The sequence below is a fragment of the Pseudomicrostroma glucosiphilum genome (genome assembly GCF_003144135.1).
Source record: "Pseudomicrostroma glucosiphilum strain MCA 4718 unplaced genomic scaffold BCV69scaffold_14, whole genome shotgun sequence".
Lineage (NCBI taxonomy): Eukaryota > Fungi > Basidiomycota > Exobasidiomycetes > Microstromatales > Microstromataceae > Microstroma > Microstroma glucosiphilum.
The window spans coordinates 250,579-277,442 of NW_020289926.1; the positions used below are offsets into that span (position 1 = coordinate 250,579).

At 55.6% G+C, this 26,864-nt stretch overlaps 14 protein-coding genes across 14 annotated transcripts; 5 read left to right on the forward strand and 9 right to left on the reverse strand.

Moving 5' to 3' along the window:
* The first annotated feature begins 169 nt into the window (after positions 1-169).
* BCV69DRAFT_62804 (NAD(P)-binding protein) lies at positions 170-1,745 on the forward strand. Its single transcript, XM_025495412.1, has 3 exons — positions 170-508; positions 605-1,129; positions 1,217-1,745. The coding sequence occupies exons 1-3, from the start codon at positions 376-378 to the stop codon at positions 1,480-1,482; spliced, it is 924 nt and encodes a 307-aa protein (XP_025345944.1). The 5' UTR covers positions 170-375; the 3' UTR covers positions 1,483-1,745.
* Positions 1,746-2,633: 888 nt separating this feature from the next.
* On the forward strand, positions 2,634-3,322 carry BCV69DRAFT_252135 (histidine-phosphotransfer domain, HPT domain-containing protein; the record flags this gene model as incomplete). The annotated part of the gene is made up of 3 exons (XM_025490463.1): positions 2,634-2,815; positions 2,941-3,052; positions 3,131-3,322. Coding segments are annotated over 3 exons (486 nt in total), but the record flags the coding sequence as incomplete, so codon positions are not given.
* Positions 3,323-4,075: 753 nt separating this feature from the next.
* On the reverse strand, positions 4,076-7,037 carry BCV69DRAFT_314350 (DAO-domain-containing protein). The gene is made up of 2 exons (XM_025495107.1): positions 6,268-7,037; positions 4,076-6,175 (listed from the first exon to the last, which is right to left on the reverse strand). Exons 1-2 carry the CDS (start codon positions 6,887-6,889, stop codon positions 4,161-4,163), a joined length of 2,637 nt encoding a protein of 878 aa, XP_025345946.1. The 5' UTR covers positions 6,890-7,037; the 3' UTR covers positions 4,076-4,160.
* Positions 7,038-7,406: 369 nt separating this feature from the next.
* BCV69DRAFT_284772 (Creatinase/aminopeptidase) lies at positions 7,407-9,168 on the reverse strand. The gene is made up of 6 exons (XM_025493165.1): positions 9,012-9,168; positions 8,740-8,901; positions 8,614-8,647; positions 8,169-8,538; positions 7,639-8,085; positions 7,407-7,536 (listed from the first exon to the last, which is right to left on the reverse strand). Exons 1-6 carry the CDS (start codon positions 9,100-9,102, stop codon positions 7,444-7,446), a joined length of 1,197 nt encoding a protein of 398 aa, XP_025345947.1. The 5' UTR covers positions 9,103-9,168; the 3' UTR covers positions 7,407-7,443.
* Positions 9,169-9,280: 112 nt separating this feature from the next.
* On the reverse strand, positions 9,281-10,760 carry BCV69DRAFT_63009 (hypothetical protein). Its single transcript, XM_025495413.1, has 3 exons — positions 10,486-10,760; positions 9,766-10,388; positions 9,281-9,686 (listed from the first exon to the last, which is right to left on the reverse strand). The coding sequence occupies exons 1-3, from the start codon at positions 10,649-10,651 to the stop codon at positions 9,444-9,446; spliced, it is 1,032 nt and encodes a 343-aa protein (XP_025345948.1). The 5' UTR covers positions 10,652-10,760; the 3' UTR covers positions 9,281-9,443.
* Positions 10,761-10,794: 34 nt separating this feature from the next.
* On the forward strand, positions 10,795-12,177 carry BCV69DRAFT_284773 (ClpP/crotonase). The gene is made up of 2 exons (XM_025493166.1): positions 10,795-11,730; positions 11,805-12,177. The coding sequence occupies exons 1-2, from the start codon at positions 10,870-10,872 to the stop codon at positions 11,841-11,843; spliced, it is 900 nt and encodes a 299-aa protein (XP_025345949.1). The 5' UTR covers positions 10,795-10,869; the 3' UTR covers positions 11,844-12,177.
* Positions 12,018-13,004, reverse strand: BCV69DRAFT_300946 (hypothetical protein; the record flags this gene model as incomplete). The annotated part of the gene is made up of 2 exons (XM_025494507.1): positions 12,018-12,177; positions 12,259-13,004. The coding sequence occupies 2 exons, from the start codon at positions 13,002-13,004 to the stop codon at positions 12,018-12,020; spliced, it is 906 nt and encodes a 301-aa protein (XP_025345950.1).
* A 278-nt stretch (positions 13,005-13,282) lies between these two features.
* On the reverse strand, positions 13,283-14,165 carry BCV69DRAFT_295103 (transcription initiation factor IIA, gamma subunit; the record flags this gene model as incomplete). Its single annotated transcript, XM_025493896.1, has 3 exons — positions 13,283-13,496; positions 13,661-13,919; positions 14,104-14,165. 3 exons carry the CDS (start codon positions 14,163-14,165, stop codon positions 13,458-13,460), a joined length of 360 nt encoding a protein of 119 aa, XP_025345951.1. The 3' UTR covers positions 13,283-13,457.
* A 353-nt stretch (positions 14,166-14,518) lies between these two features.
* Positions 14,519-15,527, forward strand: BCV69DRAFT_300948 (hypothetical protein; the record flags this gene model as incomplete). Its single annotated transcript, XM_025494508.1, has 2 exons — positions 14,519-14,773; positions 14,913-15,527. 2 exons carry the CDS (start codon positions 14,519-14,521, stop codon positions 15,525-15,527), a joined length of 870 nt encoding a protein of 289 aa, XP_025345952.1.
* On the forward strand, positions 15,400-17,359 carry BCV69DRAFT_63311 (hypothetical protein). The gene is made up of 3 exons (XM_025495414.1): positions 15,400-16,229; positions 16,316-16,722; positions 16,799-17,359. The coding sequence occupies exons 1-3, from the start codon at positions 15,690-15,692 to the stop codon at positions 17,274-17,276; spliced, it is 1,425 nt and encodes a 474-aa protein (XP_025345953.1). The 5' UTR covers positions 15,400-15,689; the 3' UTR covers positions 17,277-17,359.
* Positions 17,360-17,474: 115 nt separating this feature from the next.
* Positions 17,475-18,149, reverse strand: BCV69DRAFT_234956 (hypothetical protein; the record flags this gene model as incomplete). The annotated part of the gene is made up of 1 exon (XM_025489897.1): positions 17,475-18,149. A coding segment is annotated over one exon (675 nt), but the record flags the coding sequence as incomplete, so codon positions are not given.
* Positions 18,150-18,721: 572 nt separating this feature from the next.
* On the reverse strand, positions 18,722-19,513 carry BCV69DRAFT_237894 (zincin; the record flags this gene model as incomplete). Its single annotated transcript, XM_025489950.1, has 2 exons — positions 18,722-19,237; positions 19,325-19,513. Coding segments are annotated over 2 exons (705 nt in total), but the record flags the coding sequence as incomplete, so codon positions are not given.
* Positions 19,514-20,573: 1,060 nt separating this feature from the next.
* On the reverse strand, positions 20,574-23,470 carry BCV69DRAFT_284778 (LACT-domain-containing protein). Its single transcript, XM_025493167.1, has 4 exons — positions 22,292-23,470; positions 21,016-22,202; positions 20,821-20,908; positions 20,574-20,720 (listed from the first exon to the last, which is right to left on the reverse strand). The coding sequence occupies exons 1-4, from the start codon at positions 23,334-23,336 to the stop codon at positions 20,671-20,673; spliced, it is 2,370 nt and encodes a 789-aa protein (XP_025345956.1). The 5' UTR covers positions 23,337-23,470; the 3' UTR covers positions 20,574-20,670.
* Positions 23,471-23,786: 316 nt separating this feature from the next.
* On the reverse strand, positions 23,787-26,598 carry BCV69DRAFT_284780 (hypothetical protein). The gene is made up of 3 exons (XM_025493168.1): positions 26,213-26,598; positions 26,008-26,025; positions 23,787-25,776 (listed from the first exon to the last, which is right to left on the reverse strand). The coding sequence occupies exons 1-3, from the start codon at positions 26,253-26,255 to the stop codon at positions 24,002-24,004; spliced, it is 1,836 nt and encodes a 611-aa protein (XP_025345957.1). The 5' UTR covers positions 26,256-26,598; the 3' UTR covers positions 23,787-24,001.
* Positions 26,599-26,864: the final 266 nt, after the last annotated feature.

Genomic DNA, 26,864 nt, shown 5'->3' on the forward strand with positions numbered 1-26,864 from the left:
AGGAGATGGTCTAGCGTAGTCGAATGCTGAGCGTGCGTTCCCGTATGTACAAGCGTAGGAAGATCGTCGTCTCTCTCACTCTCTCTCTGTCCGTCAATCGGCCTTCGCAGCCGAATGAGCGAATTCTGCCTCTTCCACTCGATGTGTGTCTCTCCACTTTTTCTTTTCTCTCGCAGCCAGCCACAGGCCGCGCCACGCCACGCGCCCCGGCTCGCCGGCAAAATCGGGAGTCCGGATGGATGGAGGAGGGATGGATGTCCGCCGGGTGTGGGGTAGATTAGAGAGTAGCAAGGCTGACATCCCCCGAGCCGCACATCAGTCAGCCTTCTTCCTTTCTTACCAGTCCTTGCCCCTCCTCCTTGGTTCATACACACAATGTCGCAGCAATTGCCAGACTTGACTATCAACTCGCTCTTTAGCCAGGAAGGCAAGGTGGTGCTGGTCACAGGAGGCGGTACGGGTCTGGGTTTGATGATGGCTACTGGATTCGCTCAGAATGGGGCAAAGGGTGAGCAGGGCAGTGCACACACCTGTGTACCCACGATGGATCGACTGAAGCTGATCTTGTGCTGAACACCCTCTCCTGCGCCGCACCTCCCCCCAGTGTACATCGCCAGCCGCAAAATGTCAAATTTGGACAAGGCCGCAAGTGCTCTGAATGCCTATCACGCCGGATGCTGCGTGCCCATCACTGCCGACTTGACCAATAAGGCTGGCTGTGATGCTTTGGCTGCCAAGCTGAACGAGCTCGAGCCCAACGGTCTCGATGTCCTGGTCAATAACAGCGGTGTCAGCTGGGGCAGTCCGCTCGAAGACGTGGATGAGGTGCGCGGATGGGACCGCGTCTTTGCCGTCAATGTCAAGAGCATCTTCTACCTCACAGTAGCCCTGCTGCCTTTGCTCAAGAAGAAGGCGAAAGACGAATTCCACCCTGCAAGCGTGATCAACGTCACGAGCATCATCGCTTCGATACCCATGGCCTACATGCCTACGGCACAAAAGGGACAGGGAGCCTTCAGCTACGCGGCAAGCAAAGCAGCTGCTGCACACCTGACAAGGACAATGGCTGTGCCACTGAAGAAGATGCACGTGAATTGCAATGCCTTGGCACCAGGATTCTTTCCCTCTAGTGAGTGCGAATAGAGCAAGGGCAAATGTATGTATGTTTTGATCATCCAGTGGCTCAGACAAAGTCTCACCTCTGCTTCACATACAGACATGACGGCTGGAGCTGGAATCGACCCTGCTGGCTCAGACCCTTCCAAGAAGCCCACAGACCCGCTCTCCCGCTCCTCACCCAACGGCCGGCTGGGCGGTCCTCGCGATATTGCTGGAGCAGCACTGTTGCTGGCCTCGCCCGCTGGTACGAATCTCTCTGGTGTGACCATTACGTCGGATGGTGGATTCAGCTTGTCGCCAGTACAGAAGCTTCCAAAGGAGCTGAGGGAGTTGTATGAACCTCCTCCAAGGTCGAAGTTGTAGAGGTGCGATTGCCTCGAAGGATCGGGACAGTCGGGGACTTGACTGCACGACAAAGTGGCCGTACCTGTAGTCGGGCTTCCATTGCATCAAACGACATTCAGGGGCCATACGGAGATCCGTTGCACATTGCTGTAAGATCAACTCATCAGGGCTTCACCGGCTTCTCAGCCCACTTTACTGCCATTGCCGCGTGGGCATCCTTGTTAGCTTCCTCCCCCACTCCATGTGTGAAGTTCTCCGATCCCAATCCTCCGTACTCCGCCCAAGCCCCTAGGCGCCCACCCCTCTTCGGAGCTTTGCACACGTTGTGCTGATCTGGTCTCCGCTGCCATGCTTTTTCTTCCTTCCCGAGTCGGGCCGCAGAGCGGTAGAGGGCTTAATACACCGTCGGCATTGCCGAGTTGAGCAGATGAGCAGATGATCGAAGGTCGAGCTTAATCCTTTACCAGTGTGAAGCTGTGGCCTGACTTGTGGGTGTGGGTGGGTGCAGGCGACTAAAGGGGGGTCCATTCGAAACCAGTCGACGTCATCTGCAGCCCTTTGGCTTTGTTCCGACCGAGGGAGCGGAGCCGCGCAAGCCACACAATCGATGGAGCAGACACCGCCAGGCAGAGGCAGAGGCAGGCAGGGCAGCCCTCGGCGGGTCGGAGGCAAAAGGTCCCAACCACGACGATGACCACCAACCAACCACGCACTCACTCACACCTTCGCTGCCTCCTGCTGCTTCTTTCCTCTCCCCCTTGTCACACTCGCTCGCTTGCTCGCACCTCATCCCCTCCCCCAAACAACCAGTAGTGTAGAGGCTCGAGGTGCCCCTCTCCTTGGCTGAAGTGCGCGACTGTGAGCAGACGCTGCCACAAAGGAATCAATCTGGACTTTGCTTTGCTTTGCATAGAAGTACTTGCAACGCAGGTGTGCTCGTGGGAAGCTTAGATAGAGATCTCGAAAAGATCAGATCGATTGTAGTCTCTACTTTCCTCACCTACACACATCAGCATCATCAAGATGGCTTCCGTGAGTGACCTCGTCCCAGAGGTCCGACACAGATCTTTCTTTGAGGTGCGGTTTCGCTTACGATCCCTTGCTCTGCCACCTTGTCCTCCTAACTGCAGGCTGCTTCTACAACAACAACAACAAAGCCCACAGAGGCAGTGACTCCTCAGGCCGAGGCCGAGAGTTCGACTGTCCCTAGCTTCGACTCGACGATTGAGAGGGAAGTCTTTGATCAATTGCTGGAGATGGACGATGAGGACGATAGGACCTTTTCGCAGGAAATTGTTTGGAACTTCTTTGAACAGGCTACCTCCACCTTTGCCGACATGGATACAGCTCTGTGAGTACGACGGGTAGTTGTCTAAGCATTGAAAGAGGTGTATCCATTGGTTCTCACACAGCCCACCCACTTCTCCTATCGCCCCCTCCACTCCTTCCTTTTGCCATGGTCTTGCCACATGCCAGAGAGGAGAAGGATCTGGCAAAGCTCTCCACACTAGGACACTTCCTCAAAGGCTCATCAGCAGCAGTGGGAGTGGCTCACGTGAGGGACCTGTGCGAAGCAATGCAGCATCTCGTAAGTAGATCAGAAGTGATTCAGGTCGGTCGAGGGGATGGTAGCTCAACAGGACATTGCAATTCTCCTTCTCCACAGGGCAAGCTCCACGACGAATCAGGGGTAGAGGATATCAGCCGTGAGGAAGCTCTGAGTAAACTTCAGACGACCATCAAGGACGTCAAGGCACGCTATCAAGACGCCGAGGCTGTTCTCAAGAAGTTCTACGAAGACGAGGGCATGCCAGGTGGACCTGATGGAGCTGACGAGGGAGAGGAGGAGGACGACTGAAGAAGACGAGCGGACAAGCAGTGGCGCGGTGAGAAAGTTGAGGAGGAAGAAGACATGCAAGCGGCCAGTCCTGTACAGGCCAGGCCGGGCTGGTGAGACCGTTCAGCGACTCCTCACTGGTTTGCTCTTTATGACCTTAGATATGCCCAAAGAGAGGGGGAGGGAAAGATGCAGAGTGGCGGAGGATGTTGAGAGTTGCTCATCCTATTTCGCCTACTCACACACAAATTCAAAGAATCCTGCATACCCCTCCTTGCTCTCCGTTGCTCATGGTGCTACAAAAGACTCTGCTGCGTCTGTCCTGTACTGACCACTTTCAATCTCAAAAGCAAGTCCTCTCCGTCGTGCGCGAGAGGTGCCGAACAGCTGAGCCTGCTCGGTCTTCGCATCGCGTGGCTATGTCTTTCTCTCTTTCTCTCTCTCTCTCGTGTCTACTACCACCATTACGCACAGCTTTCCCCAGAGTGACGCTACGGACAGAAGACGGAAAGTAGCTCTGTGAATAATTTCTTCGCCTCTGGTGGTCATGCTAGAATTTTGTAGACGAGATGACAGGGTCCAAGGCGCGGCGCTTCTGAATGCTCTTGAAGACGTGGTGAGAGGGCATGAAGTGCTACAGCCTGTTATGGCTCTAGAACAGAGAGAGACGTGAAGGTACTCAATGACAAAGCTTGAACCGCCTTACCTGCCTTAGGCCAGAAACCTTGTCATGCAAGACTCTTATCCCAAGACATCCACTACTTCTGCAAGATTGAAAGTGACTGAAAAGTTGCATTACTAGTACTACGAACACCTCTGCTCATACATCATCAAACACCGTGGCACTATCGACACTAATTCACCAACCACCTCCACTCCTCTCGGCGGGAATAGTCCTCCTCTGCTCCCTCCTGTCCGACTTCTCCCTAGCAGCAGGTCCAATTGGGTCCGGACTCGAGTCTAGCTCCTTGACAATGTCAGCAAAGGCATTCGAGAGCTTAGCGTCCTTCATTGCGCTGGCCACATCGAGGAAATTCTCAAAGGCGAGGGCGCCGGTACGAGAAAAGTCGACTTCGTCTACGATGCGCTGCAGAGCTCCGTCGTCCAGTCGCTCATAGCCGAGGTGGGAGAGGACCTGCTTCAAGTCCTCTGCGTCCAGTCGTCCGTCCTGGTTCACATCCAGACGCTCGAACTTCTCACGAAGGGTACGCAACTCGTCCGAGTCGAATTGGGCGCGCGAGAAGCCCGTGGCGAGCTTGTCCTTTGAGTCGAGGGAAGATTCATCCAGGTGGCTCACGCGGGGCTTCTTGATGGCAATGTCCCTCAGTTCAGACAGGGTGAGCTTGGAAAGCTCCTCCCTGCGTCCTGGCTGGAGACCCATGGACCCGAGGAACTCAACAGAGTTGGAGAGCTCGGCCTGCTGGCGCTTGGCATCCCAGCCTAGCTCCTCGGACATGATCTCGATGATGCGCGGCAGGGTCTGGACGGTGGCTTCTGTGTTCAGGAAGCTCAACCTGGAGCGACGAGCGATAAAGTCGGGAACGGTGGCAGCGTACTCTGATCGGCAGGCGTAACGTACCTCGGCTTCGAGGTAAGGGTACAGGGGGTCTAGTCTCTTGCCGTGCACTGGCCAGCGTTGTCCAGTGGGCTCGGCAATGGAGCAGACGGACCAAGCGCGGTCTCCGTATGTTGCAGAGAGGTGCTTGGCGACGTCGGTCTCGAGACCGAAGCGCTGCAGGAGCTTGACGTACATGGTCTTGCTCCAGCCGTGGGAGCCTAGGAGCTTCGTCGACTTGGTCACACAGCCCCTCAGTGGCTTCAGCTTGTACTCGTCGATGGCGCGATCCACCGTCTGCTCGGCCATCTCTCTGTAAGTGGTCCACTTGCCTCCAGCAATGGTCAGCAGACCAGACTCGCTGACGTTGATCATATGGTTTCGCACAAGCGACTGAGTGTCCTTGGCATTCGGGTCTCGTACTAGCGGTCGCAGACCAGACCAAGCAGAGAGAACGTCACCCCTTCGAACCTTGATGTCTGGGCTGAGGTAATTTCTCACCTCGTCCAAGATCCACTGGATCTCCTCCTCCTTCGGGTAAGGGTGAGCCTCAACGGGGGCAGCAGTGTCGGTGGTTCCGGCAATGGTGTTTCCCTGCCATGGCAGGAAGAAGATGACTCGGCCATCTGAAGTCTGAGGGTCAATGAGACCCATACCCCTCGGTGAGTAGTAGCCGGGGAGAGTGATGTGTACACCAGACGACGGGGCAACAATCTCTTGCGCGGTAGGTACGTCAAGCTTTCGAACGGCGTCACTAAAGGGGCCAGTGGCATTGATGACACCCTTGCACTTGACGTCCCACTCGTCGCCGGTGAGAAGATCCTTCATCCTGGCACCACAGATTTGAGGCTCCTTCTTTCCAGGCACGTTCTTCTTGTGAAGGGCAGTGACCTCTGTGTGATTGGCAATGACTGCGCCATGGTGGACAGCAGTGAGGGCCAGGGCAATGTTCATCCTCGTATCGTTGTGCTGACCATCGTAGTAAACGACGGCTCCGGCCAGACCTTCGCTCTTGAGCATGGGGAAAGCCTCCATGGCCTTGCCCCTGCTGAGAACGTAGGAGCTCTCCATGTTCTCTGAGCCAGCCAGCATGTCGTACATCTTTGTACCGGCCCAGTAGTAAGGAATCTGCCAGTATCGGTAGACAGGCAGCATGATGGGCAGGTGCTCAGACAGGTAGGGGGCGATGTGTAGGAAGGTCTTTCGCTCGTGGAGAGCCTCCCTGACCATCTGGTATTGTCCGTAATCCAGCTCGAAGACGGCCTTTTGCAGGTATCGCACACCACCGTGAATCAGCTTCGTCGACTTTGACGAGGTACCTAAGAAGTCAAGTAGGGCATGGTGAGATGAAGAGCCGTCAGCCTTGTTCGAATTTTGCCTCCTCGGACCACCCTCGATCAGCTCTACTCACCAGCTCCGAAGTCGTCTCGCTCTACCATTGCAACGCTGAGCCCCCTCGTGGCGGCATCAACAGCAACACCGGTTCCAGTAGCACCTCCACCGATGATGAGCAAATCGAATCCATCCTCATCCTGCTGCTTTGCCTTCTCGAATTGCAGAGCCTCCTCAGTGCTGTCTTTTCTAGCCGAAGGCGAGGGCGCGGAGCTGACAATGTCTGCTGCATTCTGCTTGAGTGACTCATCAGCGCCAGTCGTTCCCTTTGACGAGGCCGGACGAATGGACTTGGTGGAGGACTCCTTGAGAGCCTGGATCATCTGTGAGCGAGAGGGAAGAGCCCAAAGAGGTGAGGGGCGGGCATCTCCGGGTACTGTTGCGGGAGGGGCATCGGCGAAGAGGGTCGAAGGGAGGAAGGCAAGAGAACCCAGCAGCACTGTAGCGCCTGCAGCGTAACCGGCATAGGTGGAGTAGCTCTTGGAGCCACCTGAAGATGACGAAGAGGAAGAGGAAGCCAGTCTGCTCTGTTGGTAGACCGACCTTGTGGAAGAAGACGAAACAAGACCAGAGGGCGAGGTGAATCGACCCCGGGTCAGTTGACCGCTGCTGCTCCTAGCCGACGAGCGCAACATCATCATAGTGAGCAAAGTGCGGGAGAGGGAGACCTCGACTGGATAAGACGAGGTGAGTGGCGGTTTGTAGGAAGGATGGAGAAGGTAGGAAGATGGAATTGGTGGAAGAATTAAAGTAGAGGTCACAACGTCGTCCCGGGTGCTTTGAGCCCTGCTGTTCGCCGCTTCCGATACTTTGTGCGGCGCCTTGGCGGCCCGGCGACGACGTTTTCAGTGACGTCGGGCGCGCAGATCCCCGAAGGCGGAAGACACTCGGTGAATTCACGTCGCCGAGCACCGATGCCACGCGACCACACTTGGCCACCCGACCGCCGGCTCAAACTACTCGACGCGCCATTGGCTTGGCAACCACTCTTCTGTAAGCCTAGTGGCAGAATCTCAATGCCTTGAAAGCTCACACAATGGTCACACAGGGGACAAGATGCTCGAGTGTAGATTGAAGCAGATGCAGCCCCCACAGTGACATGCCGCTTCGTCAGCCAGAGCTCTTCCAAGTCCCCCGCATCGGACAATCTCCTTTGTACAGTCCCTTACGTTCTTCTCGCTACCTCTTCACAATCTCAAGCCGAAGGAGCAGCAGAGGCTGCAGCTGCCTTCTTTGCTGCCTTCTTACCGGCCTGGCGGACGGGTTGCTCCAGCATCTTCTTGAGAGCCTGAGTAGATAAGAGAGGGAAGGAAAGACGGTTAATGCGGTCAATATCGAAGACTTGTCGCTCATGGTTAACAGCTATCGCCACATCGAAGGTCCAACTCACCTCATCCTTGACCTCCTTCTCACTCTTGACAACCTCAGCCGAGTACCAAGAAGGTGCTGGTGTGACTCTGATGGCTCCTTTTGCGCTGACAATGGCCGTGAAGAAGAATTGAGTGGTGACGGCTCCTGGGGTACCATCGTACGAGACCTCGAAGCTGGTGATCAAGTTGTGGTTCACACATTCCCGCACACCCATCGTTCGCCCCCTTTCAGAGTCCTCCAAAAGTCCCAATTGGAAGGGGAAGGCACCGGCCCTCTTCTGGATCTCGGAGAACACCTTACGCGAAGTGGCCATCTTCAGCAGGTAGGTCGAGCCGGTCTTCTTGTAAATGGTTGTGGCAGAGTCATCGGTCTTGGTCTTGCCATCCTTGCCGGTTGTGACCGAGACATCAACTGCGAAAACATCGCCCTCTTCAAGCTTCGAGGCATCGGGGCGTTGTTGTGGGTCCTGAGGAGGCGGCAAGCGCAGCGTGCGATCGCAATAAGTTCAGTGGAATTGCTTCTGGTCAATGTCAGACTGCCTTGACTCACAGGGTTGAGAACGATCTTCTTCTTGCCATCAATGACATCCTTGTCGACCTGGTTGGTCTGCATGCCCTCCACTACCTTGACATCAAACTCCTTGATTGCCTTCTCCACCTCCTTGGCGACTTCAGTAGTGATGGTACCAGGCTTAAGCAGCCTGATAGCAGCCTCAGCTCCAACATAGGCTGCCTTGATAGCATCTGCGGTCACGCCCGAGACGGGCTTGGCAGACGAGGCACCGACGACGATGGTCTCAGCTGCAATGGCGGGGTAGCCATCGATGTGGGAGCCGAGCTGAATTTTGACAACATCGTCAGCCTTGAGGGCCTGAGAGTACGACTCAGAAGTCGAGAGAGGGGCGTTGTTGCAGATGATGCTAGCAGTTTGGAGACGAGTAGTGTTGTTAGAGATCAGAGCATGAATGCGGTCGTCACATACGTAAAAGACTCACTGGTTGATGGAGATGGTGGTCGGGAAAGCAGAGCCTGAGGGTCATGCAAGAGCGGTTTTGAGCGTCACATCTTTCAACTGGCACGGTACAGGTCTCTTTATCTCTTCCCTGTTCTCCCACACTCACCCTTTGCCATCTTCTTGTCACTCTTGTACACCGATCCAGTGCCCTCCTTAACGGCATCGTCTCCGACCTTGCAGAGCTCTCCTACGGTAGCCCCTTCCTTTGCCGCCTGAATCACAGCCTTGATAGCCTTTGAGGTGATCTCTCCTGCCGTCTTGTACTTGGCTGGATGGGTCGAAATGAGCAAATGGTAGAGCAAGGCAAGGTAGATACAGAGTTCGGATGGTTAGTACACTGACCGTGCCGGGATGCAGGCTGATCACTCCTGAACTCACTCAGGACGACATCGAAAGCAGCAGCTGCCTTGGCAGCGGCATCGTCAGCGGGCGCCGTAGTGGTAGGGTTGGTGTCTGCGGGTGCGCTCATGATGATTGTTGATATGGTGTGGATGTATGGTGGCCCGGCAAGAGAAAATAAGGCCCCTCGGTAGCGAGCGTCAGTCGCAGGAGAAGATCTTCTCAAGCGAGTGGAGTACCAAGTCACGTGCGCGTCAGCCATCCCTGCCACCTGGGCCACCGGAACGGAACCCCGTACGACGATATAATTGGTACTGGGCAAATGTTATCAGACGTGTGCAGGGGATCGTATCATTGCAGCCATGTCGTCGATTGTCACCAACACAGACGTCCTGAAGATGTGTAGCAGACTGGCTTTCGTTCGTGGCGAATTGGCGTCCTCAAAGCCACCGATCGGGACATGAGGATATTTCAGGTCGATGCTATATCCTCCTGTCCGCTCAAGAATCCATCTACCCACGCCGCAAAGCTCTCGCTGACGACGAGTTTGTTGTGTTCGGCTGCGCCCTGGTTCTCAAGTGGGGTGACCTTTCCTTCGTCCCCGTCACGATACTTGCCTGTCTTGACAAGAGCTCTCTTGATGTTTAGGTCGGCCGGCAGAGAGTCTGGTCCCGCTTTGAGAATTGAAAGGTCTTGAGTGGCATCGTCGCCGACCTGACGGACGTCGTTGAGGGCCATGAGCAAGTCAGAGAAGCCGAAAACATGCTGATATTACTTTTTGTCAATCACTCACGATCCAAACTTCATCCTTACCATTTGCGCCAACCTTTGCATCGGAGCTCCATCCCATTCCCTTCAGACATTCCTCGAAGAAGGTCCACTGAGGCTTGCCGACCGTCACTGTGTTCTCCCTGCTCAACCCAGCCCCTTCTTCGAGAGCGGCCAGGAAGGCTCCCGGCCCCAGGCTGAGAGGTTGCTTCTGTGCTCCATCTTTGCCTTTTCCACCCGGCCGATGGTACAACGCTCGATGCGTGCCAATCAGCCGAACAGTTTTAGATCCGTACTCGCCAGACAGTAGACGAAAAGCTTCATCGAGCCATTCATACCGCATGAGACCTGGCGCCAGACCTATCACAATGGCATCGCATGCTCGCAGCTTCTGTTGCTCCTCAACGTTCAGCTCGCTCGGCAGACGATCCGCCTTGGCATGAAACGCTCCTGGCAAGTCTTGAAATGGCTCTTGAGCGGACTGAGAGAGAAGCAGCAGCGGGGCGGAGCCGTTCGAGGTGGAGGCAAAGAGGCGGCGAGCTGCGTCTAGAGAGGTGAACACGTCTTCTGGAGGGATTAGAGCAGCCGGGAAGGACATGCTTCGTAGCCGAGCAATCAGGGAAGACGAAGACTCTTTTGACGAGTTGCCTGGGAGACCGTTTGGGACGAAGAGTTCGGAGCCCTACGTCAGCCCATGAGAAGCAACTTAGCTTCACTGCTTTTCTCAGGCCTGGGCAGTACTCACTGCAGAAGCGCACTTTGAACTTCTCTCCACCCTGACTTGCCTTCTGCAGCCTCTCTAGGGCAGCGAGTGCACCAGGGGTGGGCGTGTCACCTACATGAATCGTTCCATTGAGATCAAGCAGGAGATACTTCATCGCGCGAGCCAAGCGAGGCGCAGAAGGTGGCATTCGAGAACCAAGGGGTGCGGAGAAGGAGGAAAGTCGGCAAGCTCGGAAATTCCGTCAAGTGGTCCAAGCACCGGCATAGAAATGCGGGGAACCGGGAAAGTGGCAGCCCGGAGTAAAGGCTCTTGCAAGTGCTCCTTCCCTTTCCACTGCGAACCATTGCGTACTTTCTCTGAATCCCTACTCGTCTGTGTAGCTCCTACTCTCCTACGCTCTACGTTATGTCTTCCCCTGGTGCTCCGCCTGCTTCCTTCTCGCCCACATCTGCTCCCATCTCCCTCTCCTTTCCCTCTCCGCACATTGCCCTCATCACCCTCAACAACCCCACGAAGCTCAATTCGCTCAAATCTTCAGACGTCGCTCATCTAGTCGATGCTCTAGAGTGGGTCGCTTCTCAGCCGGATGAGGCGATTCCTATCTGCGTCCTCACGGGCAAAGGTCGCTTCTTCTCTGCCGGCGCAGACGTCCACGACCCTTCTCGCCAGCCTCCGCCAGAGGCGGCTAACAACCCCCGCATTCTCAAAGACTTCTACACCCAGCGTCTAGCTTTGAGCAATGCTCGTCTGGCTCGGGTTCTTTCGACCTTCCCCAAGGTGCTAGTGGGCGCCATGAATGGCCCTGCAGTGGGCATTTCCGCTGCAGTGCTGGGACACTGCGATCTGCTCTATACGCTACAGGACTTCTGGCTGCAAGTGCCCTTTACCCAGCTCGGTCTCGTCTGTGAGGGACTGACTAGCACGACTTTCATCCAGCGTATGGGTCATGGTAGAGGTGTTGAATGCCTATTGGAAGGCGGAAGGGTACCCGCAGCCGAATTAGAGAGGAGCGGCTTCATTACGAGAATCTTGGCACCACCCCCGACTGCCTCGAATGGTCAGGACGGCACTCCACCAATCCTCAATGCCGTGCTAGAAAGACTGGAGCAGCGCCTCTCTCCACCTAGTATTGACCCTTTTGCTTTAGCCTACTCGAAGCGCCTCATCCAAAAAGCTACGTACGAGAGCTTGGGCAGCGAGGAGGCCAATCAGGCTGAGCTGAGAGGAGCAGAGATCGTCTTCACGAGCGGCAAGCCCGCAGAGAGGGTGAGTAGACGCGACTCGCTCCCTTCTGAAGAGCCGATAGAGCTGATCGGTTTTGCACTGCGCCCTTCCATCAGTTCGCGGCCATTGCGGGCGGCAAGCGGCACAAGCTGTAAGCTCATTGCCGGGCACCAAGCCATGTTTACGCCTTCGGTCTCGTCTGTATCAATACGACACCCTTTTCTCTTCGATGACCTGCGAACAGCTGCTTCTCGCACCAGTCTAGGAAGCATTTCTCTAAGTATTGCTGTGCGCGACCACAGTGCGGTACCTAGCGACGTGGGGTTCTCTCACCCTCGGAGCAAAGGCTGTCTCTCCCCACTCCGGCCTGCCTCCCTTCCATCCTCTTCGTCCGTTCCCTCCACGACCTCGTCCCGTGCGTCTCGATACAGAACGTAGTGCTGTGTCATCAAAGCCACATCGAATGTGAGGGAGAGGAAAGAAAGCCCACTGCAGCAGGAGGCGTAGGAAGGAGGCATGTGTCAGGCTCGGAGCAGCGGATCATCTCAATACCAATGGCTCTATACTCACAGCTTGCCAAAGTCCCCGGTCACAGCACTCCAATCCTTGTTGATGATCCCTGCATCGAGCAGCAGCTGGCCGAGACTGAGCACCCCTCCGGTAAAATCGAGGAGTATATTCGAGATGCTGAATCCCCTCGTGCTCTTCCTCTTCCAGTTGAGCGTGAGCTGCGGGAAGTATTTGACGAGAGTGACGTAGAGCTTGACATAGGAGAGGAAGTTGACAAAGTCTAGAGGTTGGAGGGAGAAGGGGTGGCTTGGGAGGAAAGAGAAGAGGAAGGAGAGGAAGATGGCTACTAGCAGAGAGATGAGGGACAGGGTCGTGAAGCCCGACAGCCTCCGGTAGGGTCTCCGAGGGAGAAAGTTACTCCGTCCATTGCCTCCGAGGTCTTCGGATTCGCTAGCGGTGACTGTGTTTCCACTGCTGTACCAATAGCTCTGCCCTAGCTGGATACTGGCGAGAGTGAAGGCATGCGCCGCAAAGATGGCGTCATTCCACCTCACCACATTCTCCCTGCCTCCATGTCTTTCCCTGTACTCGTGTTGAATCTCCCTCGACAGAAGAAAAGACGCATTGTAGATCGTATAGCAGAGAAACCCTAAGACGTTCAGATGGGCAAAGTCTTGCGAGAAGCCCTTTACGGAACCTCGTGAGTAGTTGAGGAAGATCTGCGGGTAGAAGGACAGGGACCAGAGGAGGGTATAGACCCAGCCTATTGCCTGCGAGAAGAGTACCAGAGCAGACATCTCAAACATGACGAGGCTTGCTGATGAGAGTGTCTAGCTGGCTGGTCTGAAGATCGATAGACTATGGCGGAAGGTATGGTGCGGGATATGAGAGATTGCCGGAAAGGGGCCAACTTCCTGCAGCATTTCTCCACGCCTCCACACATCCTAGGGTGACTCAAGTAAGGCTTGGAAGGTGCCACCAATCACGACATCGCTGACTCGAGTGTCTCCGTCGAAGAGCTGCATTGGTAATCGTGGACATGCTAAAAGTACATAAGGCAGAGCAGGATATGCAAGAGACTGAACAGGAGACGCGACTCTTTGAGTGGAGCGTCGTCATATGTGTGGGTGAATGGAAATGCCTGTCGGCAAAGGATGCTGGGGACGGAGCGAATTGTCAGAGACTGCTTCGACAAAGGAAATCTATGCTCTTTGATTCAGTGGCGGCATGGATTTGTGGAAGAGAGCGGCCGTCTCAGCCTACTTGCTTGTGCCGCCTTCTGCCATCTTGCAAGCGACCTGCGCAAGACGAGGAGGGACGAGCATAAGGTCAGTGACAGCTTCGAAAGTAGCTTTTTCAGCACGAGGAACTGGTCAGGATGGCAAGCATTGTTGGGCCCCGGGATTTGCTGATACTGGTCACGACAATGTTTCTTTCCATCTCACTCCACGTCTCTACTCACAATCTTCAGCCTGTCTACTTCAATTTCTTCTCCATTGTCCAGCTTGACCTTTCCACCCTGGACGTTGAACGTCCACACCTCATCACAGCTATTGTAATTCCTCAAGTGACCCTTGACTGTCGCCTTGCTCTTGACCTTGGCAGATAGAGTCTCGGCAATGGAGCGGTCGAACTGGTTGAGCACTCGGATGGCTAAGAGAGGGTTGATGTGACCGGACTGGATTAGCGTGTCGAGAGAGGCTGTGAGCTGCTCTCCGATGCTGATCCGGGAAGTAGAGCAAGAGGGTGCGGCTGTGCGTCAGCCTGCCAGGACTCCAGAACAAGATGAGAGCTCGCGGGGCGGACAAGTCCGTAGCGGCAAGCATGGCATCATCGCCTTCCCCGGCTCACATCCGCCCACCGCGACATCATCTTCTCCTTCATTCGTTCATTCCAGACACCCACCTGCTTCTTCTATAGAGCTCATAGTAGTTCTGACCATTGTTGCCGCCCTTGTTGCCAGACATTGTGCTCAGCAGAGTCTACGTAGAAAGAGTCCTTCAAGAGCCGGTCGTAAGTTCTCTTCTCTGTCGCTGGCGTTCCGAAGCACAAGAATAGTACTTTCAGCAGGCAAGAGTCTCACTTCTCTACGTCGCGCAGAATGACGTCGAGGAACGATGTCGGGCGTATGGCAGTGGATACAAGGTGTGGTCTGGTGGACAGGGCTGATTGATACGAGGTAGATTGACTCTTGTTGCCTGTCGGCGTCCTGCGCGGGCAATTTCATATCTGGCGCCACTTCCGCCCCGAGCGGTCCGTGAGCCAAGCGTCATTCCTACCAAAGCCCACCGCTCACGAACACCCTAGCTGCTGTTTCGCGATGCCACCGTCTCCGTTCCCCCGACCTTCGACCTCTCAGCTTCGCTCTTCGGCGCCAGAGTACAAGCGCCTACTAGCTGTCAGGGCCAAGCAAGGCGGCCCGCCCAAGGAGCGAACGAATCTTGTGGAGCTTGATGAGCAGCTGTGGGGACGTGGAGAGAGCAGTATCAGCGGCAGATTGGGAAGCGCAGAGCATGGAGAGAGTGCCGAGCTGAGTCTTGAGGACCTCAAGAAATGCATGACATGGAAGCTGGCGGTGAGTACAATTGGACAGGGACGGGGCATGAGTCAGGCCGAGATGGTTCGCGGCCAGCCTCGGTGCTCATCAAGCCTCGGCTGGAGTCGAGCGAGTCGATGTTCAGGACTGACAGGAGCTTTCCCAATCTACCTGAAAGCGCGGCAAATTTCGTCCTACTCTGCTTCCCCTGCTCTCTTCCAATTCGCCAGATCTAGTCGCAAATACTACACGCCAAGCTTTCTCCCAATATGCGGCCACCCCAGCAGGGGCGCTAGCCTCTCTCAAGACGTTGTGCGTCCTGAAGGGAATTGGGCCAGCAACAGCATCACTACTGCTATCTCTTTACAGCCCTGAGACAGAGGCATTCATGAGCGACGAAGCTCTTCTCTGTCTTGACTGTAAGGTGGGGTATACAGAGAAGGACTGGAAAGGCTTCCGCGAGAAGGTGACTAAGGCTGTGCAGGAGGGCAAGTGGGAGAGTGCAAAAGAACTGGAGAAGGGATGCTGGGCATGGGCTATGAGAGTTCAGGGGGGAGAAGAGACCAGTGGCGAGTTGCGAGAGGCAAAGCAGGACCTTCCAAAGACCTCATTAATTCAGAAGAGCCAGAAGAGCACCAGCAGCAAGGTATCGCAGAATGCGGAGCCCGAAAAGGGTCGCGGGAAACGTACATCACTGCAAAAAGCATCAGAAAGCGAAGAGAGCATGACAACAAAGACGCAGACGGTTGACTCTGCTGTGGACAAGGCGAAGCGCAGACGGACGAAAGCATGATGCGAAGCAATGTACAGACCTTCTCACCCCCGCATTTCCCATCTCTCTTTCCGCTTCGACTTCCGATGTTGCGCATCGGCCTCTTGATTTTTCTTGAACCCGATCGGCGCCATGGAGGACGAAGATGCCTGTATCATACTCTTCTAGCATAGATCGCTCAACATGGCCGTAGATAATCCCCATACCGAAGTCAACGGTCGCCCCACCGTAGAGGCTCGCGATCCCGAGGGGTCAGGTGAGGAAGAAGCTCAAGATGATTCTGCCAATCAAGCTTCCGCTTCCAGCAGCAAGAAGAAGAAGTCGAACAAGAAGAAGAAGAAATCTTCCTCCTCATCTGCTGCGAACGATCACCCTACATCGAGTATCGACTCCAGTCTGACCATGCCCTCCGGTATAGAGCAGCACTACTTCGATCCAGTGAAGGGCAAGGGTCTGCTAGCTACGAGGGATTTTGCAGAGGGAGAGACAGTCTTCACCGATTCTGCCTTTGTTTCTGCACCTCCCATGGCTCAGGCGAAGAAGGTGGCAGGGGGAGAGCTGTGCAATGCCTGCTTTCAGCCGGTGGATGGAGCAGGGGTAGGGAGAAATACAGGGTGCAAGGGAAAGGATTGTCAGGCGGTGTGGTGTAATAGGGAGTGTGAGAGCCGGGGTAGGACGGCGCATCACAACGTCCTGTGCAAGGGCAATAATCCCGCCATAGTAGTGAGTAGCGACGTCAAGAGCTATGCAGGGCCCCATACTGACAGTGAAAGTGCTGACTCGTGCCCTATACCTCTTCCTCTCACCAGCCCTTTGTCAACTTCATGTCCACCCATCCCTTCCTCTCCCTCCACTCGGTAGCGCGCCTGTACGCACGCATCCTCCTCTGCCACTCGCCTACCCCGCCCGAATCTCTCATCAAGCCTTCCAGGCCGGCGACTGTCGAGGAGACTCTAGGCCACACTTCGGCCTTTGCTTCCATTTCGGAGCTGGTGAGGAGGAAACGCAATCCCGGGTGGGAAGTGGAGAAGCAGGCCTTTGAGCTCACGTTCAAGGAGGCGCTCAAGCTGCTCAAGGAAGGCATGGACCCCTATGACGAGGCTAGAATTGCGAGGGGTGAACAGGGAGGAATTCGCGGAAAGGGAAAGTGGACAGTGAATCCAGACTTCCCGAGGGATGTGGCTCAGCAACTCTTTGGTTGGGAAGGCTTCATGCGGTGAGTAGCAGCCCCATGCCGTGTCGATTTGACAAGAAAAGGGCGACTGACATCCTACCTGCCTGTCTTTGTCTAGCTCTCTTGGGCGAGCTAACCTCAACATGGAGTCTCAAGGCTCCCTGTACTGCATCCACTCGCATCTGAACCACTCTTGCGCTCCCAACCTCTCTACTCAACACCCACCCTCCCAGAGAGGTATCCGACAAGCTACGAAGCTAAAGCTCATGGCCAACAAGCCCATCAAAGCTGGCGAGGAACTCCTCATCACCTACCAAGATCCCTCTCAGTCCGTGACCAGACGTAATCTTCTCCTCTGGAGGGAGCACATCTTCGGTCCTTGCGAATGTCCACGCTGCGAAAAGGAAATGGGCGAGCTGGACGAAGAGGAGCGGGAGAGGCTGAAGCGCTTTGAGATGACTAGTGAGGACAAGGAGGAGGTGAAGTTGAGGAGGAAGCAGGCCGAGACGCTGCAGAAGGAGGGTGAGAAGCGGGCGGCAGGAGAGAAGGATCTCAGAGGGCTGGAAGAGGAGCTGAGGGAGACGCTGGGCTTCTGAGCCGCTCGTACAGAATGCAGCGTCAGCATCTGTCTCAGATACCCAGCATTAGATTGGAATTGCACATGAAATGTAACTGCGTACAGCATTTGCGCTCCCTTTTGCTTTCTCTTGCCATTGCTACCAGGTTTGAGTGTCCCTTGACTCGCCCGCTCGCCCGCCGAATCAAAATTTGCCCTTGCCCGCAGTGACCTTGCCTCCCACCATCCCAGCGAGCTTGATGCCCCATGCAAAGTGAGATAGTCTAGCATCGACTGCATACTTTTCATCCTTTATGAGTCTAGCTAGTTCATCATAGAGTCCCGAGAGCTTGACCAATCTCTTCTCGATGAATTCTCCCTCATCGGGCTCTGCAACCGGGTCGGGCGTGTCGTCTTCCTTGAGTGCGATGCGTACGCATGCGAGTTTCATGGTGGATGTGCTCATCCCTGGATCATTGTACATGAGTGGGGAGAGCTCCACCACTTGCACATCTTCACTGCCTGCATTGTCCGGATTGCCGTACCCTGTCTCTTCACGCAATTCGCGAAGAGCAGCACGGCGTGTGCCTTCGTCCCCTTCCTCTCCTGCATCGATGAGTCCAGCAGGCATCTCGATGACCAAGCCTGTAGTGCTCTTCCCACCTTCCACAGCCACAGGAGGACGATACTGCGACACGAGTAGCAATTCAGGATCCTCTCTTGTCGAGGGCCTCGTGATCAGACAACAAATGGCCACTGCGTCCGCCTCTCCCTTTTTCGTCTTGCGACAAGAAGTCTCCCAGTGTCGCTCCCTACCAGTGGGGTCTTGCCAAGTGATGGATCGAAGACCGACCCACTTGGATTGGGAGTCCTCGAGGGGGTCGACAGATTTGATAGAGGAGGAGGAGGCGGAAGTGCTGTTGGATTTGGACATGATGCGGGAGGTGTAGGCGCGTGTGGAGGTGCTGAAGCGAGGTGAGGAGAAGGAGTGAGGAGGAGTGGAGAAGAGAGGCTGCTGTGCGGTATGGATGCTCTGTCGAGCGAGACGAAGGAGTGAAGACGACAAAGAGAAGGAGGAGGAGGAGGAGGAGGAGGTGAAGCTGGTGAGGATTCGAGGTGCGATTGTCGTCGTGGAAGATGACATCACGCGTGGAGAGCAAGGAACGAAGGAAGAAACGAAGGACCGACGGTGCTTTGCTCAGACACGACCACTCGTGCAGGGGCCACCCGCATTGCCTTCCCCAGGAACAAATCAACCTCGGACCGCAAAGCGCAACGGCGATGTTACACCTCATGTGGGGCCCCTTTTCCCTCCAGCTTTTAGTTTGTCACTCTGCTCCCCCTCTCTTCTCCCTCCTCCCCTCGCCAAATCTTCTACGACAGGAAGAAGCAATCGAAGAGGAATTGATTCACATTCGACGTTCTAGAGCTAAGGACTCAAATTTCCATGCAGGTGTGAAATGGTACTCTTCTGGAATGAGAGATCTATGAGCAGTGTTCAACGCCATCAGAGTGGGTGTGACACTCCTTGTGCGCCTTCGTCGTCGTCGTCGAGCCATGTGCATCTGCCGCGTCCGTAGCATTGGCTGCTACCTCACCAACGCATCCTTCTGGCGTGATGTACTTTCGCGAGAAGACCTCAAAGGCAAAGTCCTGGATAGTGTGCTGGTTGCGGACTGCCTCCTCAGGGCTGTGATGTGCCAGCTCTAGCAGCGCAGCATACTCATCGGCAAGGTGCGTGACGTGCTCGTTGGTCAAAGCGGGGAAATGCATAGCGCGGTGCAGCAAATCGGCGCCCCAGTAAATGTTGACATTGTCCCGTGCGAGCTGGAAACCACCTGCGCATGTCTTCTCGATGGGTAGACGAGTCTCGAAGGATAAGGGACAGATGACCGTCTCGCCGGTGGCATTCTCTCCACGCCAATGGCCGTTCCAGCCCTCTTGGGTTGCACAATTATGATCAGGGTCGTCGCAGCGGATAAGCGTGTCGCTCTTGTCGCCCTGCCAGTCGAAGAGGAGAAAGGTCGACACATGGGACGTCAGTACGATGAGAATTACTCCATTCGTAGAAAAGTCCCTTCTACTCACACGAAGTAGACGCTCGAAAATGCCCAGCGGCACCGCCGGGTCGGCTCCTTCACCAAAATAGCTAGTGAACACAGCCGACTGGTTACCGTGTTCCAGGATGTGGTCCACGGCGGTACGGCACAGTCGCTTCATATCGAAGAGACCGCGCTCCAACTGTAGCTTCTGTGAGGCATTGCACGATTCGTGAATGGGAAAATCTTCCTGGACCTGATACAAGGCGCGAGTTGCAAGGGCGAATTTCAGTGCTGGCTGAGGGTAGAAGGGAGCAGCGAAAGTCGATGCTGCCGCCAGGAGCAGGCAGAGAAGATGAATGACCTGCATGCTGAAGGGTCTTTTGACAAGAAGGGCTCGAGGCGGATTGGGGGAAGGCGAGGTCAAGGTGAAGAGGCCAGGGAGGGGAAGCGAGAGGGGCGAGGGGACGGGCTGGATGGCTAAGTGACCATTACCTTCCAATCTGCTCAGGGCGTGTTATATCTCTACTGTCCGTCGCAGATTCTTGTGTCCAGTATCGGGTGTCGAATGTGCACATACCCTGCCGGTTCCCGGAGGAGGGCTGTGACAACGTGTTCGACCCTGAAATAGATGGCACGTAAGGGTCTCGAAGTTCGTTTTTTCTCCCGCAAATCTACTGACTTTCTTGCATTGAGGCAGCGAGCTCTCACGTCGTCAATGCTGCTCTGCTGTGTGGTGGACGCCAAGAGAGCGTTGTGATAGCCGATCTCACAGCGCACAGAGTTTTCCGAGGTTGAGAGGAATCGGGATGACTGGTTACATGTGCTTAGGAACGACGAACACTCCGAAAGAGAGCAGCAAACAGACGCGACACGAATTCCATCACCACGGCGTCGTTGTTCGAGAAGAGCGCCTGTCAGGGCCTCCATCTCCTGTACCCGCTGCATCAGGCACAGGAATGGCTTCAGTTCTGTACCTCGAGTCTGTTGCAACAAACCCTTGGCCGCACAGACTCAGGTTTAGCGACGAGGACCCATAGGCAAGAGATAGTAATCAATCTTGCTTGGCGACACCGGTGAGGTTCTCACCTCGAAGGTCCGCCTGCAGTGGTTGCCATTTGTAATTGAGATCTCCCCCGCCTTGAACCCCGTCAAGGGGTGCGGTGGAAGAATACCGATCAGGCACAGCTGGGCGCATCACTGCGCGGGTCCTCGCCCTGCATCCGCCCGGGAAGACAGAGTCTTCGTTACGAGTCTTCCCCTCTCTGTCCTATACCTGACGCATGTATACGTCCTGGATCGTGAACATGGAATGTATTTCTAATTGTAGAGTCACTGCTGGCCAGAGAGATGAAACACTGGTATATCGTTTGCCCTTCTGCGCCATACCTCGCCTCATGACGAGGCATGTGTAGTCCCGTCCCAGTCTATCCTTGCGGCGTAGTCTGTTGCAGGGATTACAACCGTTGGACAGGAGGGGTGTCAGCGGTATGACTTTCGAGGGCGCTATCTCTATCTCTCTACGAAGCCGGTGCGAACACTTACCTCGGATGTTAGAAATCACGTTTTCCTCTACCTCGTCAGCCCGGCCCGCTGCAATACGGAGCACGAGCTCATTGACCTTGGCGGCTCCCTGAGGGTATGCATGGTCGATGTTTGGTCAGTACGACATCATCGCTTGTCCACTAGCCGTGAGGTGCGCCTCTCAGAGGGTCTTGGCGCTTGTCATTTGCTACTCACCAGAATATCAACATGATCCGCCGTCTTCGGTCCTCCTCTCAAGTCCATCCCTTCGGGCTCATGCAGCAGCTCATGCGTAACAATCTTGCATCCAGCAGGATTATACCTCTTCCTCTTCCAACCTTCCACACTCATCGCTCCAAGTGACAAGAGGGAGACTGTTCCATCTCCATCTCCCATTTTACATCCAGCGCGAATCTTAGGAGAGGCATTAGGTCCATCGTAATGCACTGTCGTGTCGATCCAGTGGGAGCGGGCAGTGGGGAATCCGAGAGGGGCGGCTTCTGTTTCATTTGTGCAAGTGGAATCTGTGCACCGGGCCGCATAGCCTTCGACGATGGTGTCTTCCTGCTCAAAGGGACCTTTTTCGTAGAAGTAGGCTCGCTCCGTTGGTTTGCCAACACCGTAGAGACTGATGACCTTCATCGAGGGCGCATTGGGGAGGGCGGCCTCGAGTGGGTTGGACCAGGTGCGTGGCTCTTGGTTGTTCCGCTGAATCTCGTCCTCATCGAATGACATGCCATTGGAGTAATTGGTCTGCACCATGCGTTGAAATGTGCTAGGCGTGTGCTGGAGCAACCACGTCAGTGCAGCGTCCGCCGAAAGGTTGCCCTGCACTTGCGTGTGCGAGGTGAGGTCGTGCAGACTAGAGTTGTCCACGCCACGGCTGTCAGAGGCGTCCCCCGCTCCAAGGAAGACAGAGCTATCTCCCTGTGGTAGTCGGAAGGTGTACAGCGACCCATGCGTCTCTGTAGCATCTCCATCATCGTCTGGAGCCCACGTCGTGTTCCCCCAGACAGCATCGCCTCCTTTGATGATCATACTAGCTGAGCCAGCCCAAGTCCTGAAGAGACGGGCCCTCTCCTTTCTCGAGAAGAACTTCTCCAACAAGAAGGCAGCGGCGGGAGGTACCTCGACTGTATCCCTCATTTCTCCCGAGAGAAGGGCAGCCATTGCCTTTGGTACTCCGAGGAAAGTTCCCGCAATCGAAGTGAAAGACTCAAGATGCTGCTCCACCCACTGGTCGCCTCCATTGCCAAAGCCGGGCCCTGAAGCTTCGACCCATTTCATGAAGTAGAGGGCTACTGAGCTCCCCATCGAGTGAGCGACGAGGACAGTCTTCTTGCCGGAAAGAGCAAGGTTCTGCTCTATACGCAGCTTCAGCCGCGTGAAATACTGATCTCGGACTAGAGTGCAAAGAGGGAAAGAGAGACAGTCAGCGAGACAAACTTGGAAGCTCCTCCACCTGACCCTCCCGAACAGCCACTCCACTCACCTTCCAGATTCGAGTAGCTGAGTCTCCAATCATAGCTCGCCATGTACAGATTATTCGAATCATATCCAATGGCCGCCAGATTCTCAATAATCCTACTCCAAATCCAGTAATTCCCCAAGAAAAAGCTAGCTGCATCCAGCCCTTCTGCAGCTCTGACTTTGATCCCCGGTGGGTCCAAGCCGGTGAGGGGGTCGAGGGAGAGATGTTTGACCCACATGTCCTTCTCCAGCGCAATTGTTCTCATCATCGTGGTAGTGCCCCAGAGACGTTTCCTGAAATAGCCTGAAACGTCCTCTCCCGTTGTCCAGGACTCGAGTCCAGTGGAGATAATGCCGGGCATGAGCACCACCGGATACTCGGCTTGGTATCCTTGAGCCGCAAGTTGTCTGCCCACTTTGAAATTCTGCGTGGAGAGCCACTCCTTCGATCCACTGAAGAGATTATCGCGTAGATCTGCAAACTCTTTCGGCATGCGAAGGGAAAAGTCAATAGAGGAGAGGTCTACCCCTACATTCATCAGCTGATCGTCCATGATTGTACGAAGGGCACGGATATGGCCCTCCATGCTGGCATTCTGGGACGCAAGCCAAGCTACAGCAGCACCGAGGAGGATGCCAACGATGAAGAAGGAACGGCGATAGCGCGTGATGCCTTTTTGAGTCTCCTCGTCTGGCATCTTCAGGAAATCCACCTCACTAAGATCGAGCTCGTCAAAAGGCGTGTTGGGCGCTCGAACAGTATACGATGGCCGTTGCTTATTACCTCCCAACAGGCCAGGTCGCCGTGCCTTTGACTTCTTTGCCTGCGTATCCCGCTCCAAGACGATACGCATAGGGTATTGAGCAAAGTCATCATCTGATACGGGCGTGGATGTACCGTTGGACGGGATCTCTATCGTGTCTGGAGCTGTACCTGTCCTCTTTCTTGCTCGTGATTTGGCGCCGGAGGGAGTAGGTGAGGGAGAGGAGGGATGGCTTGAGAGGGCGGATGACGTCGCGTTTTGGCCATTGCGTCTCGAAGAGGAGGAGGAGGATGGGTCTGCCATGACGGATAGATAGGGGTATCACGGCGATACTGGGAAGATAGACAGAAGCAACACAAAGCAACACAAGCCAAGCAGCTGAGCCACAGAACGACAGAGAGACAGAGGGAGGGAGGGATGATTTGCGATGGTAGCGGATGAAAGGCAAGAGGTGCAGTCCGTTCCTCTGCCGCCGCCATCGCCGCCGCCGCCGCCTCCGGGACTATGACGGCGGAACCCTGCAATCGATCAGAAATGTCCGAAGCGGAAGCAGCCACTTCCGCAAACAAAGTCAAGCAGCGGGAGTCCACTCACGCGACAAACGCACAGGGGACCAAGGCACCAAGGCGGCAGGGCAAGGTCAGGGTCCACGCAGGCAGGCGTGCAGACCCCTGACATGAACACCTCGCATCCTCCCAGATCGTAGAGGGCATCACCTGACGCGTTCGGCTATACATTCTTCATGGTGACACAGGACGGCATTTGCAGGAACAAAGGGCAGGGGAGAGCAGGTGCAGCCAGGAGTCAGAAACGGGGTGTGGATGGTACGTATATTTTTACAACAAGTCGACCTGGAGAAGCGTGACAAGTACACGGAAAGCATGGAGCATGCAAGGTATGAAGGTGGAGAAAAGGAAAGGAATCCAGAGACGATTTCACAGCCGCGCTAATGCCTACTGCACCACATCTCAAGCAGCCTGGGACGCAGGAGAGTAGGAAGCACCTTGGCTTGGTCCGCGAGCTCCTTGAGGAGGACCATACTGCTGCGCATGCACACCAGGACCGCCCTGTTGCGAGTGCGGTCCAAGCATGCCAGGCGGCATCAAGGGCATTCCACCAGCCTGTTGATGCTGATGCTGGCTCATCTGCATCAGCTGACTCTTGAGGAACATCACCTCGTTCCTCAAAGCCCCCACCGTCTCTTGCAGGCCACCATTCTCGGCCTCATAGAAGGCGACCTTTGTCTGCAAGTCTTGCAGCCAAGCCTTCTTGCGCTGACGGCACTTGAGCGCCGCTTGTCGATTGCGCTCCAGGAAGTTCTTCCTCTTCTCCTCATCATCGCCAGGTGAACCTCCCTCACCATCGAACTTGGACTCGTCTCCAGATTCGCCATCGCTCCCGTTGATTTCGTCCTCCACCGATTCCGACTTCGCCCCGCGCTTGGCCTTCTTTGCATTCTTCGCCGATGCACCAGCGGCTGCAGGCCCAGCAGAGGAGGCTGCCTTACCCCCGCTCCCATTCGCGCCTTCGTTACCACTACTGCTTGCATTGGCATTGGCACTCGACTTCTTGCGCTTGGTGCCCTTGCTGGCATTGCCATTCGCAGCAGGAGCTGATGAGCCCTGTTGCCCATTGAAGGACGAGGGTGGCTGCGGTTGTGGAGCTTGGACCATACCGTTGGGCTGTTGAACCGGTCCACCTTGTCCTGCCTGTTGTTGATCGCGCTTGGACAGCTCTTGGTGCGCTTGACTTAGCAGGAAGAGGCCGGCAGCTCCTTGGGGACCACCGCCTTGGGTCTGGCCATTGGACTGCAGCTTTGACTGCCCGGGCTTCCCTGCCTGCGAAGTTGTATCAGACGACGCGCCATTGCCATTTGCTGCCTTTCCACCCTGAGCCTTCTGGCGGGCATTGGCAGCACCACCTGCCTGTTGCTGTTGTTGCCGTCCGAAGGCGAGGTCGAAGTCGCCTTGGTTCTGGCTGCCGTTCTGCCCACTGCGAACATCCGACTGCATCGGTGTGATGCCAGTATGTTCGCCAGAGTTCATAAGAGACGATGCGTGGTTCGTCAAGGCGGTAAAGGTGTTGGGCGTCATCTGAGGTCCATTGCCATTGACCATTGCGAGGAAAGCGGCTGTCCCAGGCGAAGGAGGTGGGAAGCCGCTGGCGCTGCCAAGTGGAGTCAGACCGGTCTTGAAGTTGGACAGGTCAGGAGTGAATCCAGTGCGGAAAGTAGATGGATCAAAGTGATTCAAATGGCTCAAGTGATGTTGAGGGCCAGTGAGCATAGCAGGAGAGAGAGGACCGGCTCGAAGAGAGCCCAGACTTGATGGACCCCAAGGATAGACGTTGCCGCCCTCTTGGTTGGGGGAAGTGAGAGAGGCTACGGGAGGGAGTGCTCGCTTGTCTGGCGTGCTTGTGCCAGCAGTCGCGTCTTTCTTGGCACCAGCTGCTCCTGTAGCAGTGGTAGTGCTGCGTGCACCTGCCTTGGCGGCTGCAGGATCTTGAGTCGTGGTAGAGGACGAAGCGGGCTTCTGTTCCCCAGACTTTTGCTTCACGGCATCGTCGCTAGAAGCTGGTCCGCCTTCTTCCTCCTTCTGTCTCTTGGCCTTGCCAGCGGTCGAAGCCGAGTCTTCCGGGGGAGAGGCAGAGTCGGAAGGCTTGGAAGAGAAGGACTGCTCAAAAGGATTCGGCTCAAGAGCGTGCCTCGCGTTCTTTGGCTGCGGGCGAGCCGGAGGTCGGGCGGCTGAAGGGGACAAAGAAAAGGAAACAGATGGTAAGCCTCTCTGCTCGGGTACGACTCAAAACTGTGACGGCTCATGCAGTAGCCGAAAATGATGTGACGTAGGCGTCACAGGCGACATTTGCATCTGTGCCTAATCGTGTGTGCCTTGCAGACAAATCCTGACGTCGTCTTCTGTCGTCCATTTCCTTACGCCGCCCTAAGACGCGTGTGCATTCGATTCGGACTACTCACCTTTCTGCGCCGGTTGGGCTAGAAGACGGGAAACAAAGTCGGCAAGGAGAAAGGGACGTGACGATGGGATCAAAGAGGGGGGAAAGAAGTGTGCTACATGGCTCAGTAACCTGTAGCAGATCGAACATCCGCCCTGTCCATCAGAAGCAATCTGATCGGGACAGGTGCAGAATGCATAAGGGCGTAAGGGCGACCGACTACTCACCCGTGGCCTTGGTAGCCGTGGCTGCTGCTGCTGCTGCTGCCATGACGACGACGACCGATCGATCTATCAATCAACCAATCTGTCAGTGCTTCAAGCCCGAAGGCGATGACGATGACGACGTGCGGGGGAGAGCTGTGCGGACAGTCAGGGGAGGAGACGCGGAACAGGCTTTCGCGACGTCAGAGTGTGCTGTGGCATTGGCCTCGCTTGCTATTCGACCCGACCCATCCATCCGCCCAGGTCATCCAGGCTAGGCTGAGGATGCGGAGCGTGAGAGAGAGAGGACCCTTGCGAGATGGACTCGCTTGTGATTGAACTTACCAAGGGCTGGCTGTCGGATGTGACTTTGCTGCCAAGTCGCGAGTGGGCGGATGACGGGAGTGGAGTGGAAAGGGGGCAAAGGTGGTATGACGATGGGATGACGACGATGACGATAACCACGCCCACCAGGGGGATTTTGCCCTGCAGACGACCTCGCAGCGCAGCCACAGGCACTTCGCCACTGTCCACGCCGTCACCGCGCACTCTTTCCCAGAGCCACGCGACACGCCCCCACGGCTTCCCAGACGTCCGCCCTGGCGCCTGGCCTGCGTCTCAGCGTGCATAAGCTACTGTACGCAATCGCCGACAGATGCAGGTAGGATGTATGGCA

Coding starts and splice junctions, on each gene's coding strand:
- BCV69DRAFT_63311 (XM_025495414.1), top strand. CDS start 15,690: ATGGCCGTAGATAATCCCCATACCGAAGTCAACGGTCGCCCCACCGTA. Junction 16,230..16,315: donor GCAATAATCCCGCCATAGTA/GTGAGTAGCGAC, acceptor TCCTCTCACCAG/CCCTTTGTCAACTTCATGTC. Junction 16,723..16,798: donor GGTTGGGAAGGCTTCATGCG/GTGAGTAGCAGC, acceptor GTCTTTGTCTAG/CTCTCTTGGGCGAGCTAACC.
- BCV69DRAFT_284778 (XM_025493167.1), bottom strand. CDS start 23,336: ATGGCAGACCCATCCTCCTCCTCCTCTTCGAGACGCAATGGCCAAAAC. Junction 22,203..22,291: donor CAGCTACTCGAATCTGGAAG/GTGAGTGGAGTG, acceptor TTTGCACTCTAG/TCCGAGATCAGTATTTCACG. Junction 20,909..21,015: donor CGGATCATGTTGATATTCTG/GTGAGTAGCAAA, acceptor GCATACCCTCAG/GGAGCCGCCAAGGTCAATGA.
- BCV69DRAFT_284772 (XM_025493165.1), bottom strand. CDS start 9,102: ATGAGCGCACCCGCAGACACCAACCCTACCACTACGGCGCCCGCTGAC. Junction 8,539..8,613: donor ACCACCATCTCCATCAACCA/GTGAGTCTTTTA, acceptor CCAAACTGCTAG/CATCATCTGCAACAACGCCC. Junction 7,537..7,638: donor AGAAGGAGGTCAAGGATGAG/GTGAGTTGGACC, acceptor TTATCTACTCAG/GCTCTCAAGAAGATGCTGGA.
- BCV69DRAFT_63009 (XM_025495413.1), bottom strand. CDS start 10,651: ATGCCACCTTCTGCGCCTCGCTTGGCTCGCGCGATGAAGTATCTCCTG. Junction 10,389..10,485: donor GTTCAAAGTGCGCTTCTGCA/GTGAGTACTGCC, acceptor ACGGTCTCCCAG/GCAACTCGTCAAAAGAGTCT. Junction 9,687..9,765: donor GTAAGGATGAAGTTTGGATC/GTGAGTGATTGA, acceptor GACGTCCGTCAG/GTCGGCGACGATGCCACTCA.
- BCV69DRAFT_284773 (XM_025493166.1), top strand. CDS start 10,870: ATGTCTTCCCCTGGTGCTCCGCCTGCTTCCTTCTCGCCCACATCTGCT. Junction 11,731..11,804: donor GCGGCAAGCCCGCAGAGAGG/GTGAGTAGACGC, acceptor CCCTTCCATCAG/TTCGCGGCCATTGCGGGCGG.
- BCV69DRAFT_284780 (XM_025493168.1), bottom strand. CDS start 26,255: ATGGCAGCAGCAGCAGCAGCAGCCACGGCTACCAAGGCCACGG.
- BCV69DRAFT_314350 (XM_025495107.1), bottom strand. CDS start 6,889: ATGATGATGTTGCGCTCGTCGGCTAGGAGCAGCAGCGGTCAACTGACC. Junction 6,176..6,267: donor GCGAGACGACTTCGGAGCTG/GTGAGTAGAGCT, acceptor TTGACTTCTTAG/GTACCTCGTCAAAGTCGACG.
- BCV69DRAFT_62804 (XM_025495412.1), top strand. CDS start 376: ATGTCGCAGCAATTGCCAGACTTGACTATCAACTCGCTCTTTAGCCAG. Junction 509..604: donor CGCTCAGAATGGGGCAAAGG/GTGAGCAGGGCA, acceptor ACCTCCCCCCAG/TGTACATCGCCAGCCGCAAA. Junction 1,130..1,216: donor ACCAGGATTCTTTCCCTCTA/GTGAGTGCGAAT, acceptor CTTCACATACAG/ACATGACGGCTGGAGCTGGA.